The 15,279-nt window shown below is 43.3% G+C and overlaps 1 protein-coding gene across 2 annotated transcripts in view; it reads right to left on the minus strand.

Moving 5' to 3' along the window:
• LOC117761766 (cadherin-22-like) overlaps window positions 1-15,279 on the minus strand; it is a 146,649-nt gene that overhangs the window by 54,413 nt on the left and 76,957 nt on the right. For both annotated transcript variants that reach the window (XM_034585980.1, XM_034585978.1), the window contains 2 exons: window positions 11,977-13,057; window positions 2,787-3,081 (listed from right to left, as the gene is read on the minus strand). In XM_034585980.1, the coding sequence (XP_034441871.1) occupies window positions 2,787-3,081; window positions 11,977-12,213 (532 nt within the window). In that variant the 5' untranslated portion in view covers window positions 12,214-13,057. The remainder of the gene's footprint in view (window positions 1-2,786; window positions 3,082-11,976; window positions 13,058-15,279) is intronic.

The raw sequence follows: 15,279 nt of genomic DNA on the forward strand, positions 1-15,279 counted from the left end.
GCTGGAACAAATTAAAACAAATTGTCGCAGGTGATAAAACAGCTCGGGACACATCGCTAAAGCAAACAAATGAAGAAATTAAATATTAAACCTTTGGAGAAACATTTGTCTTTACGAATAAGGCTGGTGCTTCTGTAGCTTCCCTAATAAATTGAATCCAACGACAGTCTGATACAAACAATACTCCAGGACTCCTTACGTCTGACTTGCCTGCTCCGTCCAGAGCACTCACCCCAAACCCATTTGTTCCCAGTGATGACGTAAATCACCTGGCCATCTCAACAGATTTTAACAATGCCGGAGATTATTTTTAGCTGTGGATGAATACACACATTTGATCCCGCAGCTAATATCTACAGCAGCCAGCTGGATACAGCTCCCATGTTATTATAATTATGATTAAGAAACATGACATCCCGGTGGAGACTCCTACACAGAGTCAGTACCCATGAGGAACCTACAAAGTAAAATGAAAAATCGTATCAGAACTAAAGTATGTTTAATTTTATTTCCTGGGAAAATCCAAAATTAAAGCAGACTGGTTTTATTGTGAATCAGGCCCAAATAACTGTCTCTATACCGACACCGGACTAGCTAGTACATCAAAATGGATCACGTAAAGACAAAACTAGCCAGTGGTGAACATGTGGCCTTGCTGCTTGTAAAAAGGAACAAAAGTATTAGCTTTTAAAAGCTGCAAGCCAGGCAGGTTGTCGCTGAGGAGATGCACTGGAAACCTCAAGAGCACAAGTCCGACGACAATTGAAAGATACTTTTCCAAGAATACAAGACAAGAAGACCAGGAGGCCATAACCCATTTAATGCAAGTGATTCTGTTTGTAGCATGTGTGTTTAATCAAAGATGACGGGTCAGGTTTTTTGCTAAAATCTTAATCTCAAGTCTATGCAGGTTTGTATTTGAATTGGTGGGTGCAGGTTTGCAAAATGGACCCATGGACTGTGCAGCTCATTGGTGTGTTTACAACAGGTTGTTGACAACAGTAAAGAGGAATAAGCTATCAGGCTTTGTTGACACATGCAGTGTTTGTTAGTACAGTCAATTCTCGTAGGTTATGGGTTTGTTTTGCAATAAGAAAAACACGGAATACGACGAGCCGTATGCTCTGATAACAAATTCCACTTGACTTGTGATATTCTCCACCTCTCTGAGCCAAGCTTCACACAGACAGCAGCAGAGCAACGAGCAGCACAAACCCACGAGCTGGTGAGAGACGTGCAGCAGTGAGAGCTGGTCTGTCCGCCACCTCTTTTTTTCTCTTGCCCCCCCCCCCCCCTAGTTATGTCATTGTTCTTGTGACCTTATCACTGACATGTCAAAAAATACTGCTTGGCTTAGCTGATGTTCCACAGGAGAACGGCTGAAAGAGAAAGAAACATGTTTGACTAAGCAGTAGCTGTTACCTCATTAGGGCCAGCGTTCCACGACTATGTTTAAAACATGAACCGCACACTCATTTAGTGCGTAATTTGACTGAGGTGCGACAGGGTCAAACCAGGGAGGTCGTCACTCAGTGTGGAAGGGTGTTGATCGTTTAGATTACATCAACTGACTTTAACTAAGCTCGGTTTTATGGCTCCATCGCTCTCTCTGTTGGGGAGATAAAAGATCTCTTCTTCTTCCCGAGGTTTTGCATTTTTCTTAATTTTAAAACTCTGCATTATTTCTTTTTTTCTTCATCTTGAATCGCTCTGTCCCACACTCCCTCTGTGACGCTCTCACCCACACATGCACACACGCTCCGTTCAGTTCCTGAGAGCACTGAAGGCACAGATGCCCGCGGTTTGGATGAGGCTGAGGAAGCAGGAATTAATTCTAATCGTGCCAGAACAGGAAAGAGCTACTCCATTCTTCAGCTCTCCTGGAGTCACTCACACAAGCAGCTAGCCCACCTCTACTACCTGTGCAGAGTCATCCACACACACACACGCAAATGCACATACGGTATCAACCCCACGACAGTCTGAGCACGCAGGGTATTGTGATATCGCTTGGCAGCAACACAGAATTGTGTTTATGAAATATCAGCTGTGTCTTTGACATTGATACCATGCTAATGAAGCCCCTGACACCCTCATTCACCTGCCTTTTCCATTTCACTGAGGATTTGAAGCAACCATGCTAATGCTCACAATGAAAACATGTTTGTCAAGATTAAAAGCGTTGTGGTTTCAATGTCAAAAGCCTGGGCAAAAGTGTCTCGCCATTATCTACTCCTCTGAAGAGCCTCTCCTCGGCTCCTCTCCTCTTTCCCCCCTTATTCCCTCTTTTATCATTTGCCTCATAACAATGTGTCAGAACAGAGCCACAAAGCTCATCTGGGAGAACTGCAATCCGTCTGCCTCTCCTTCCTGTACATGCCTACACAGTTGCCTTCATTTCCCATCTCACTGCTTCCTATGGATAATAGCTCTGACACAGTCCATGTGGGGATCCTCCTCAAACGTCCATGTCACCACTCTACTTACTTCTCATCCGCAGTGAATTTACTGACTCCACATCTATTTCCATCTTCCATCTCCTGTCTGCTTTTCCTATTTCCATCTCCGCAATGGGGGAGAGGTTCAGCATATTGCTCTTTTTGGCACTTTCTTCTCTCCCCTGAGCCCCGGTCAAAGCATTATGTTATAGACCCTACTTATGCATCATGGAAATGGCTGTAATATAACTGGTAATTCCCGACAGTGCACCTCTCCGCCATCCAGAGTTCAAAGCCTCATACCCATTTGGCTCCTGTCAGATTGCACTATACGTTTTCTCATCTTACCTATGGGTGACAGCTCTGCCACGCTGCCGATATAGGGACCCTCCGTGAACTTGGGCTCACTGTCGTTTATGTCCTGGACCTTGATGACAAACTCTGACTCGGGTTCCAGCGGGTCGTCGGAGAGCTCGTCCCGGGCCTGAGCCTTAAGCGTGTAAGAAGCCTTCTCCTCGCGGTCCAGTCTCTCGGTGGCATGGATGTCTCCCGTTTGCTCGTCGATGATGAAGATGGAGCCTGCCCCTTCTCCAGAGATCGTGTACTTGATGTTGCCGTCACCGTCATCTGAGTCTGTATGGATCTGTAAATTGAAACAAAATTAGGGTTAAATTCTCCTTCTTTTAAAGATAATATTTTTGCAGTAGGTTATGTTAAATAAAGGAAAAGACAGATTACACCACTGTAGTAGAGTCGGTCCAAGGTCAGAGATATAAGTACTTTTAACCACATGATAGCATAGACAACTTGATGTGTCGTCAGCGTAATTGTTAGCATACCATGTATTACACGTGTTACTGGAATATTCCACTAGAGGGCACAGCACATGACCATCCAGATCTGCAGTTTGTAGATTTAAAAAAAAACATGGCGCAACTGGAAGAGGTTGGCTATGGTTACCTCTGAGATCACAGTAAAAATAAGTGATCCTCATTGTAGACGTGAAGCCCTTAAATAAATGCCGACTTGACAATAGAGAGTATGAGCCCCTACCATATACACCTACCATGATGTAGGGTTATGTGCATATTACATCTTGTGCATAGCATTAATTTCTAAAGCAAAAATGTCTTCAGGCTAAGAATGGATTTTTCTTTGGATAATACATTAAAAATGTACATACATGATATTGAGTAAGCGACATATTTAGATATTGACAAGATACTTGATACTAGTTGAAAGGAACAATCACCAGTTTGACTTCAGGTCGTTCTGGAAAAACATTATAATTACACAATGAGTTGTTGGAAGCCTTAACACTGCTGTAAACGCTTGTTTTTTGTGTTAACTTGCCCAAAAAGTGTGCACGATGTCCTGTTTAATCTCCTGGATGCTTTTCTGCAATTTATTTTGTAGCCATGCAGGAAACAGATGTCTGATGACAGAAAATTAGGTGAAAGCATAACAATGTTTTACTGCAGAAACTGACCCCAGGACAGTCATTTGTCAACCAGCCAAGAATTCGGCTGTCACATGAAGTCACAATGAGGCGCTCATAAAGACAGTTTGACAAATTACAGCCAGCAAAAAAATTATCTATTTGCTTTGAGAGCCTGACCGGACAATGTGTGAGCATGACTGCAGGATTTATGCTCTTTCATTTCATGTTTCACATTTTGCAAGATAAACTGTTTCTTAAGTTTGAACTGTATCATTTAGGAAACTCTCCCACCAGGAGTGATGCTTCGTATATTCAATATCGTTTTATATTCGGGCCAAAATGGTCTTTAGTGTGGATCCATTTGAAGACTAGGACAAAACGCGAGACTATAAAGGTGCAGAGGACTTCAGCGGACCAGAACTGGCCACTTGGGAAGAGGTAATTGACCAGGAGTCAGAGGGCGGCTGGAAAAAGATCAACCCCTTTCACATCTGCTGCCAAAGGCTATCATTGAACCATGACAGAGGTGATGATCTTCCCATTATATACAACCACTTGTTGTCACCTGACCCACAGCCACACTTGATGAGACCTCAACCTACTCCATTTGCCGATGTCTAGTGCATGGACCTTTGAGTCGAGGTTATTTGTCACACATTTTCCTCGTGAGTTTCTATTTAGGGTCAACCTCTACGAATACTGATGTTTTTTGTAATGGATAGTTGTCAGAAAATGACGTTTGGTCGCCAGCCGTGTCCAAAAATAAATTTTATTCGCCAATTGCTAACGCAGCTCAGACCCTTTTTAGCTCCCTGTAGACCAGCCATCACCATTGTCGTGAAAAAAAAAAAAAAAAATGCCACACTTCCAGTAATGATTTACACCTTTCCTGCACATTGTGCCCTTCACAGGATGACGCCCAAATTAGGAGATCAAAGTCATTTCAAAGATTGTTAAAGGTAGAGACATAGAGGTGGCGCGGCTGGAGAGTGAACTTAAGAGAGTCCTTATAAATCAGAGCTATACTTCCCCCCGTAATGTGATTAGAAGACATTCCAGCGGCAGCAATAGGAGAAGTATCGGTCCCCCATCCCAACCTCCCCTTTGGCTCTTTAGTGAGCACTAGACCTGCTCTCTCTCTCTCTCTCTCTCTCTCTCTCTCTCTCTCTCTCTCTCTCTCTCGCTCTCTCTCTCTCTCACCTTCCATCTGAAATTACAATTCAGAGCCGTCTATGTTGTGTAAGTGTGGTTCAATCTACTGAGCAGACCAGGGGAGAGGGGAAATCGCCCTGGCCTCCCTGGTTAATATTTTATTAAAGCTTAATTAAATACAGGCTCCTATCACCCTCATGGGGGTTTTCATTAAGTATTTGTCGTAAAACTGTGGAATAATGCAAGCCAGTGCCTTGATATTGCTTCCCTCATCCATTTTCCCCTCCCTCTTTATCTATCTGCTTTTGCCTCTTCTTGCCATTCTGAATCATCCTGGAGACAAATACACGAAGAGTCGGAGAAAATATACTGCCGGATGCTTCGGCGATATCAATATTTCAGTTATAATAAAAGAAGTTTCATCGGTCCGAAACTGTGAGAGTTATCCAATAAAAGTGCACACTCATGCGGCACTAGATATGATTCCCCTCTCTGAACCGCTCCTCTGGATTTCTAAATCCGATTCTGCAGACGAGAATGTGTGTGAGCCGCCGACGCCGTGCGTTGATTAAATTGCACAAATGCATACGAGTTCATACCTGCAGTACATGTGCACATGGCCACACGCGTCTGCCCAATGTGCGTGAGTCGATACACACACACACACACACACACACACACACACACACACACACACACACACACACACACACACACACACACACACACACACACGCGCGTGGAGAGTGAGTTCATCATTCTGCTGGGATGATGCTATTTCTCCCCCCCCCTCAGGCTGGATATACCCATCCGTCAGTCTATCCTCACTGGAGTGATTCAAGTTGGCAGCTTGAAAAATACACAGACTACGCTTAGTTAAGATGTTCCCTGCAAACTAAAGGTCAAAGCCCGGACTCCACTCGTGGAGCAGGAAAAGTAACCAGGAGTCAAAATGTGTCTTTCAAATTTAGGTGATACGAAGATGGAGAAAACTCGAACCCTCTGATGAGCATAACCGAGAATCACTGCTGCTCCGTCGGTCGAATCCCTGAAGCCTCGTTCTGAACTCTCTGTGTGTTCAATTATGCAGCTGCGTCATTAGATCAATACAATAATATGATGATGGTAAAATATTGTATATCCCCCTTTTGGGTTTAGCCCGAGATATATATAGGCCTGGTCATATAACCGCCACCAACATATATATACGTGCACCTACAAAAACAGCATTAATATTTAATAGGCACTCCACAAATCTATCTTTTGATGTTCAAACAGTCCCTGGAAAGAGGATCGTAAAAAGTTTTCTCACTGACAGGTAACAGCAGCTTCGTTCAGCTCAAGTACAGTCACGGACAGATTCCAGTGGACACATAAAGCCCACACGGGACCACAGGAGACCACTCTAGAAGCACAATTCACTTCCATCAGTAAGAACAAAGCTAGTGTGTGTGTATGTGGGGGGGGGGGGATAGACTGCAGCTGCAGAGAAGTGCATTATACTGGAGCAAATTTAGTTTTGAGAAATTTCTATGGACACGGTGATACTTTATTCAGTAGAATTGTAATATTAACCGAACACACTCATGTTTAACATTAACCAACACGTTTGACATGGATTTTTTGTGTCTACTTATACTTTTTCTGTTATTTAGCTCACCCAAAAAAAGCCGTTTTCAGACATTAACTCCACAAAGAAATGTCTAGAAAATTGGGTCATTGGACATTTTCTGTAGTTTGTCTTTCACATGTGAAGAACGCAGCACAAGATTGTTCAGTCAGATGAGTTCATAACAATCAGATATTTTCAGGAACATTCCGGCGAGGAGTGGCGTCTGGGAATAGCGCGCACGCAGGAGGCGGGACATGATGAATAAATTCCACTCCCAAAATCAAATGGTTTTGTTTACAGCACGTCGACACCCGTGATGACCCTTGTCACAAAAACCTCTTGAATCTCGTCGTCCTTCCAAGTTGACATCTTCGTCTTCTACGTGTGTCACCTCTGTCTCTAGTGAGATATTTGTTTTGTACTTATTCATTTTTGAGTCTGTTGTTTGATATAAATCTTTTCTAGACATTTTCCTGCCGTCCATTTTCTGGACATATTTACTATGGGGTCTGCAGTAAAGGTTTCTGACTCCGACATTCTCACATACAGCCACATGCAGAAAATGTAGACGTGAACACATGTCTGAAAGCAGCTACACTCTAGCATTGCCTCCCCGGGGGGAGAGACGGGAGGTGAGATACTGCACAAGGTGAAAGGGACAGTTGCCTACTGGTGTTATAAAACAATAGGAAGTTATTTATTGTCGTTTGGCCCTTTGATTAGTCCCATTTATCAACACAATCAGCAGTTGGCGTGTCCAGCAGAGGGATTTATACTGCATATAAATTAGTACATTTAGAACCACAACTGCATACTAAATTTAGCTTATTTTAACAAGACATGACAGTTCATATTTGATCATATACTGTAATGTTGCCATCACTGTAACAGTATCATCACAGTAATTAGATAAAGATAGTGGTTAATCACTAATAACCATATTTAATCACAGCTACACAAATAGTTTCAGATACAGTTTTAATTGTTTTTTATTTTATATGTTTACTACAAATAGCTAACACAGTACTTGTATTTGTTATTCAGCTCAAACTGTTGAAGCTGAACTTTGGCATTTTTGCACAAAACGAAAATGTGGGTTTTCTTACCATTAAAGAAAATAAGAACATAGCGGTAACATGGGATAGTGTTATATGAGTGATACTCTGATACTCACTAGTCTTATACTCGCCATACTTATTGCTAAAAATGTGAATTTGTCACGGTAACTTCGCAGTTGATATGATTCAGTGTCAGGCTTGAGTTCAACTTCGAGCTAGTAGCAGTTAAAAAGGCCTCAGGGTTTACAGTGCAGGGCTGTAGGGTGACTCAGGGGAGAGCGAGGTTGTTGATGCCCTGTCAGGTTCACCTCTGGGTCATAACAAAGTGTCAGGCTGTCACTGTAGCCTAACTTGCTGAAGGGGGACGACATATGACTCAGACGCAATGACGCGAAGTTTCCTTCTGATTTGGCAGTCAGCTCTTTTTGAGCGTTTACACTAAAAGTGAGTCAAAGCACAAACCTAATGGTTTTGGATAATGTGGTGTTAGGAGTACAGACCTTTAGACATTCTTAACACACTTGAAAAAGCAGTAAGTTGCTCCTAGTTAAAGGACGAGCTAATGAGAAAAGGATAGCGAGGCATTGGAGGAGCAGGATTTTGCGTTTGCAGTGGAGATGGCAGAACGTGGGCTGCGCTCCGCACTGAATCCTCGGTTTATTGAGGGTTTCAAAGCAGGAGCAAATTGGCTGTCTTATATTTAAGTCTGTGTAATCAGGAGAAGGCCTGCCACATTTCACTGCAGCTTGTCAGGCTCTCTGATCTTAACAGCTTCAAAGTGTTAACAAGGTGACTGTATCAGAGACAGCCTAGGTGGAGACAGCTTCGGGGAAGGAAGGGTACGGACTATAGGAAACTGATTCAGAGACGAACGGGGAGACTCGGCGAAGGGGTGAAAAAAAGACGAAAGTGAGACGGACAAGAGAAATTAAAATAGGTGGCTGTTGGAGCTAAGGATGCGGCGGGACGAGATTGCAAATTTGCATAAGCTCAGACAGATGACATCCATCCATTATCCATCCATCCGTCCAAAAGCTGAAAAAAAGCAGAGTACACAAAAGGCTTTCTCATCCAAAAACAACGTGTCCAAGAGCTCCGCAGCGCTTGTTTTTATTCCATCCCTCCGATCTTAAGCTGTTCGGCTCCTCTTTGATGACAGCCTTGTGATGTCGTTACAATTGGACTTAGATCTGACTAATTATAGCTCGGATCATTACAACAAGGAGAATTGCTGTAACGGGCATAGTATGCACATTTTCTGTCGTTTGATCGACTGTGTCCGTGGAGAAACACTTTTTTCCTGCTCATTCATAAACACACACACACACACACACACACACACACACACACACACACACACACACACACACACACACACACACACACACACACCACATTAACATAATGCCACCCAACATTACTGAGGTATCATTTTCTGCTATTTCTACCTTTTATTTATTTAACAACTCTGTTTTTTTCCCCATTAAAACTTCAGCGAATAAGACAGCCAATCATAAACTACCCTATTACCCTACTTCACAATTCATTGACAACTGTTTAAAACTGCACCAAACACGCTGCAGCCGAAGTCACAGAAACGCCATAACTCAAACAGATATTCTTCAGACAAATGCAGACATTTTGGTGAGCAGAAAGGATGAGGCCATCTGTTTAGTTTGGCTTCGAGTTGAATGCAGAGATGTATAAAAGGACAGAGAAGTGTCTTGGAAGTGGACTGTTCACTGTTTATGCCGAGACGATATGAGGAAGGCCAATGCCAGATTCATCCATAAAGATCAGCTGGAGTTGGACGTTTACAAAAGCTGTGTGAAACCGCTCACAAAACCCTTGAACTGCACTCGTTTTGTTGAACGGAGATAAAAAAACCTGTGCACATTATACACAACTCACACAAGCATTCACACAATGGGCTTATTTCTGACACCTTTTGTCAAACTAGAGGCGTGGAAAACATGGCACAAGAAAAGACGAATGTGTCATTTATTTTTTTCCCTCCGTCACTTATTTCAACAACAGCCATTTAGGATTATCTGAGCTCAGCAGCAGCTCCATCTTGTACAATCGGGGGGGGGGGGGGGGCCTCCACTTCCAGTGTGTTCCCAATACCCGCCCTTCCATTACAACACCGCTTTGAAAAGCAGTTGGCAAGAAAACATGATATAGTTGTCAGATCATTGAAGTCCACAAGGATTCATTGCCTAAATGTACTGACCAGAGCTGCCAGTTTAATGTCATGCGACCATTTTATAGGTAGATCTGATTTCATTAGCAGAGTAGTGGCAGTCACAGAGGGAGACGGAGATGGAGCTTGGCTAGTTTGCTGAGTTGGGTTAAAGTCACATGAAAAAATAAAAAAAAGCTTGTAGCAATTGTCCGGTACTGAAGCATGCTGCTTGGCTTTAATCCTCCACTGCTCAAATTAAAGTGTTGATACCAAAAATCCAGCTGAGTCTATCTGCACACACACACACACACACATGCATATACACACACACAGATGGACACTCACACACCATTAATAGAACTGATAGCACTGGGCAGTGCCCTATGAAGTGCAATAACTTTACTTTTTTTATTAATAAAATCATCTCTCTTCTCCCTCCTGCTGTGTCACTCCCTCGAGCTCCCCTCAACCCTTTTATATCAGTTCACTGGCTTCTCTGGCCCCCTGTCCTGTAATGAATCACAAGTCAGCGCATGAAGCCTCTCGCTTCCTACAGGCTCCCTTTGCTCTCTTCCCTCTTCCTTCCTTCCTTTCCTCTTTGTATCACTGGGTTTCTCTGCGTCTATCTCTCCGTCTCGCAGCAGACAGACAGCTCCGCCTGTCGGCTTTGTTGTCGGTCTCGCCGGCAGGAATGCAGCAAAATCATGATGGCGGAAAAGTAACAGCCAAAAGAAAATGATTCTCCAACACCCGGCGCTGCTGTGGAGAACATCTATATATATTTTTTTAATTTGTGGGAATAGAGATATCAACACAGGCAGATGCAATAGCTGTTCAATTACCACGTCTAAATGATTAGAAACAAGGGGATCACATGATTGATGTGCGTGACTCATCACGGAGTCTGATGCTGTCTGCATTATTCCATCTTTTCATATCATGTCCTATGTAAGGCAATCAAATCGTACATGCTGTCCACTCTCATCAGCTCACTGAGGTTTGGTCTGAGAAGCAGCTGACGAATAGGATGAGAACGAGGAGAAGGGGAGGCTATTCCCCGACCACGCGTGGAGCAGAGATGATTTGCAAACAGATTTGATTTGACATATATTCATTGTCGATCATTACGTTAGAAAAATAAAATTCAATCAGCGCATTTCTGGTGCCAGGACGTTGTCCTAGACATTAAAGAGAAGGGCACATGTTGTCATTACTGATTAATGTCGCTTTGTTCCAAATAGTGCCAGAAACTACGGAGGCTAAACTTGTAACGAGGGGTCACTAGTTCAGATTGTGTGTCTTGCATCTAAAGAACTGTGAAGAATATTTGAAAACACACACACACAGTTTTCAAACATAAAAAAACAGGCTTCATTTAATGACCAGATACAAAGAGATGAAAGGACTTTCAGAGGAAGACAACTGAAAACTCCCAAGCACTTGGCTCGGATATAGTGGAGATCTAAGAGTTTAGGGATAGTTATGTCTACTTTAGTTGGTAACTATTGTTGTAGTACGAGACCAGAGGCTTGTAAAGTCTGCCCCAACAGTTCCTTGGTGATCAGAAACTACTGACCTTGGACTTTAGCCTAGTTTATTAGCACCCCCATTAGTGACAACAATGCAGCAGCTATTCTTCCTGGGGTCCACTGGAGAAGACTAACGTGTTGGGGTCAATGAAATAGATAAAGGAATTAGATATAGACCGTCTTTTCTTCTACTTGATTGCAAAATAGAATTATTACTTTTCAATTGAATAGCGGATAACTTCAGTTATTGTTTGACAAAGTGATAAAGAGCTTTCTTCAGTTCATACTGTAGAAGTTCTGCACAGTTCAACAGGTACATCAGATAAATTATGTCTTATTGTTATAATGAGAACTTGTGATTCAGGCCCACTGCCAATTATAAATGGTAAAAAGGCAGCTGATGTAAATGATGGGGTGGAGGTAGAAGTGCTTCTTGGCTCATTTGTCTTCAAGTGAACCTGTAGACCGTGCATAGAGCACTTGAGCTTTAACTTAACACATTTCTTCTTGCAGTAAAGTCATCAACATCCATTCACAAAGATTTTTAAATTTCAGTCTTACCTTGCCAACGTATAGTGGCTCCGTGCCGGTGTACTCCTCCACCACAAAGAACTGGTTCCACACCCATCCCCTCTTGACTCGCTCAAGTGACGAGGGATCTTGCTCCTGTCTATTCCCTGCTGGTGTTGAACCACTAGTCCTTGAGGCCTCACACGAGCCCAAGCTACAGCAGCTGAGAAGACCCAAAGCTGCCAACAGCGCCCGAGGTCCGGTTGTCCGAGAAGGAGCCATTTTCATTCAAAAAATAGGAGGAAAAAAAGAGAAAGATATCCAACCTGGGTCTACATGTAATATAAAAGATACATGAAGACAGAGAGAGTTTTTCAGTTGTAGTTTTACACCAAATAAAACTCCATCAGGGCAAACTTAAAAGGTCTTTGTGTGAGATCTTGAAAGTTAATCCATGGGATCACGAATCAATCTGAAGTTATCTGCTGAATACAGGGCAGGTCATAGAGCGTATTGGATTTCTACCACCTGCAGAGTACCTGTGTGTATTGTAACACAGTCAGTCATTCTGACTCTTGTATAGTTTCTGCCCCACCTTATGGAGTTTCTGATATTAAGTATGACCTACAGTAACAGGCAAACAACCCCCTGCAAGCTCAACAGATTTTAGAAGATCGGAACAGCCGTCAGTGGGTGAACTGGGGGCAAACGGGGATACACTGGCATTGAGGAGCACGCCTCTGAAGAGGGTTGTTTTCTGTTCAATTATCCCACTGGCTAATGCTGGCCGAGCTTCCCATCTCCCTTCGGGGCAGATCTCTTCAAATGGCCGTTCCACCTTTTAAATACGAAGTTGTCCAAAAGTTACTGTGTGGAAGTGTTTTTGCAAAGAAGAATCTTCTGTAGTCCACTTCCCAGAAAAGTCATGACTGGTTTTGCCTCCTGAAGCAGAATCCTTGAACTGAGAAAAGGCCAGCAGATTTTACTGCTGGTGAGATTGTTTGATCTTCAATGGCTTTTCCCTCCAGAACAAACCAGCAGTTTGGAAAGTTCATTCTTCAAAGGTTCCACGGTATTTCTTCGACCATCGTGACAGCTTCATCAGTGATTCAAAGGCAGGGAAAGGACAAACCTGTAATGCAGAAAAGAAAATTGCTGTTATCATAATTGCAATTTGGACTGAATCTGGAAGTGTTTTCTACTTGATACTTTTAAAGGTCATTTGAGCATTGAAATCAGTCTGGCTTTGCGAAGACACCGTTTTTACTTTCAGCTATTACTTTCTTTAAGCTCTTTAAAAACATTCCTGACATAATGAAGGAATTTGTTGCAATTAACAAATTAGGAAAAGAAATCCTCTGTCAACTTTCCGTTCATCTTTGCCTTCCTTTCACCGTTGTGTGCCTAGAGACACAAAATCCATAATGTGTTGGTTCCGTTAGGATTATCCGGAGGAAACTGTTTTCCACCAGTGATTCTTGTGTTCAGCAAGATTCTAACAATGTGCTGTGAGCTGGAGAGCAATGGAAAAACAGTGAAAAGAGGACAAGAAAGCAGGTGTGCGGAAAATAGGAAGGAGAGAGACAGAGGGAGAGAGAGGTCATTGTTCATCACACACCAGACCCAAAGCATCTGTCTACCTTTCGTCCGACTGATGGAGCGGCCCTAACCTCAGTCAGCTGATTAATTGCATGAGGGAGCACTAATTGGATAAAAGTATTAATTAATTAATTCTATCCAATGAGGCAACAACACCCTAATACTTCAGACAAACATTGGGAAGTAGACGGGGGGGTGGGGGCAGACACGGTCCTTGGCTGCTGTGAAACATGCAAAGAGGTGAGAGAGAAAGACAGAAGTGACGGTGCAGAGACAGAGAGGAAGAAGGAAAAGGGATAAAGAGCCAGACAAAAAAAAGAAAGACTGAAATAATGAGTGAAAGCCTAAAAGAGGGAATGAGGCAGAAGTTTTGGTTTGCTGTAGGTGTGATTAATAGCCTCTGTGAAACATTCCAAACGCAAGTCGTACGACCAAAAGGAGAGAAATAATATAATTTAGTCTGTCTCTGGCCTTACAACCCAGGAAAAGCTACAACACCAGTTGAAGAAAAACTCCTCGGGCCCTGCAGGTGGTTTAAACTATTGCATTTCTGCCGGCTGGGAGTCGGCTTCTAATCTCACTCGCCTGCTGCCTGGTAGCGAGCTCGGAGCTTCCGGAAATAATTCCTTCTCAGGCTGTTGGTCAAGGCAATGTCCGTGGTATTGGAAACCAACTGCTCTGGGGGGGGCGGTCCAATCTCCAGAGCAAACACTTCAACAACAACTTAAACAGCTTAGAGCTCTTCATTCACTTGGTTGTTAACGGTTGGCGTTATTAATGGAAGATCTATATATGGGTTGTTGTAGTGGTCGACGTCACGGTGAAGCTGCAGTAAAGGAGAGAAAGATTATCACCCCAGTTGTTAGATTTTAAATCCTGGGAATTTAATTGATTAAATGACAATCAATTGAATAGTTATATCCCACATGGATATTTCAGTCTGGACCAAAGTGTTGGGCCAAGCAGACCCCCAGGGAGGTGGGTGTCTGAAAGGAGAACTTTTGCCTAAGTTGAGATCTTGATTTTGAGATTTTAATATAGGTCAAGCACCGACAGCACAAAAAAAAACTATTTTAATTAGGCAGCGTCTTTGAAATGTCACGTCTCCAGTGCATCGCAGGCGTTCCGTTTAAAAAAGCAAAGCAGCAACTGTTTTCACAAACCAGGCGACTCCCCCAAGATAGCACACGTCTTGGTGGACTGCTGCAAAACTAATCACTGATTGAATCTTGCGCGGAATTACTCCATCTGCTCGACTCAATAACCGTCTCATTTTCACATCTGCCCACAAGTAGGTCAATGATATCTAATCCCTAAAAAAAAAAGCCTGCCGGCAACACTCAAACCCACTCAGACCCAATAACTCACACACTTTTCTTCAGGACTCAACTCAGTGACACTGAGTCCAGGTAAACTTTGTCTCTCAGCGCTGCCCCTCTGTGCCCTGGAGAGTTTGGCCAGGCAGACAAACATCAGTGGTGCACTGTGTGAGCATTCTGCCGCCTGCGCTCACTAACAGTAGGAGTGCTCTCCTCAGAAAAAGGATATTTCTCTGACAGCAGTGTCTTCTGACTCTGCCCCGTGCCCCTCTGTTAGATCCACCACTTGCCCCCGCAGAGGCTGTTGGCCGGCCCGTGCTGCCTGGCAGTGGGGCTGACACACTATTATCACCGTCTGCCGAGGCAGGAGCTGTGCTGCTCGCCAACCAAACTCCACTGTGTTATTAAAAGAGCAACATTATTTTTTTTTTCTGTC

This window comes from Hippoglossus hippoglossus, chromosome 5 (genome assembly GCF_009819705.1).
Source record: "Hippoglossus hippoglossus isolate fHipHip1 chromosome 5, fHipHip1.pri, whole genome shotgun sequence".
NCBI lineage: Eukaryota > Metazoa > Chordata > Actinopteri > Pleuronectiformes > Pleuronectidae > Hippoglossus > Hippoglossus hippoglossus.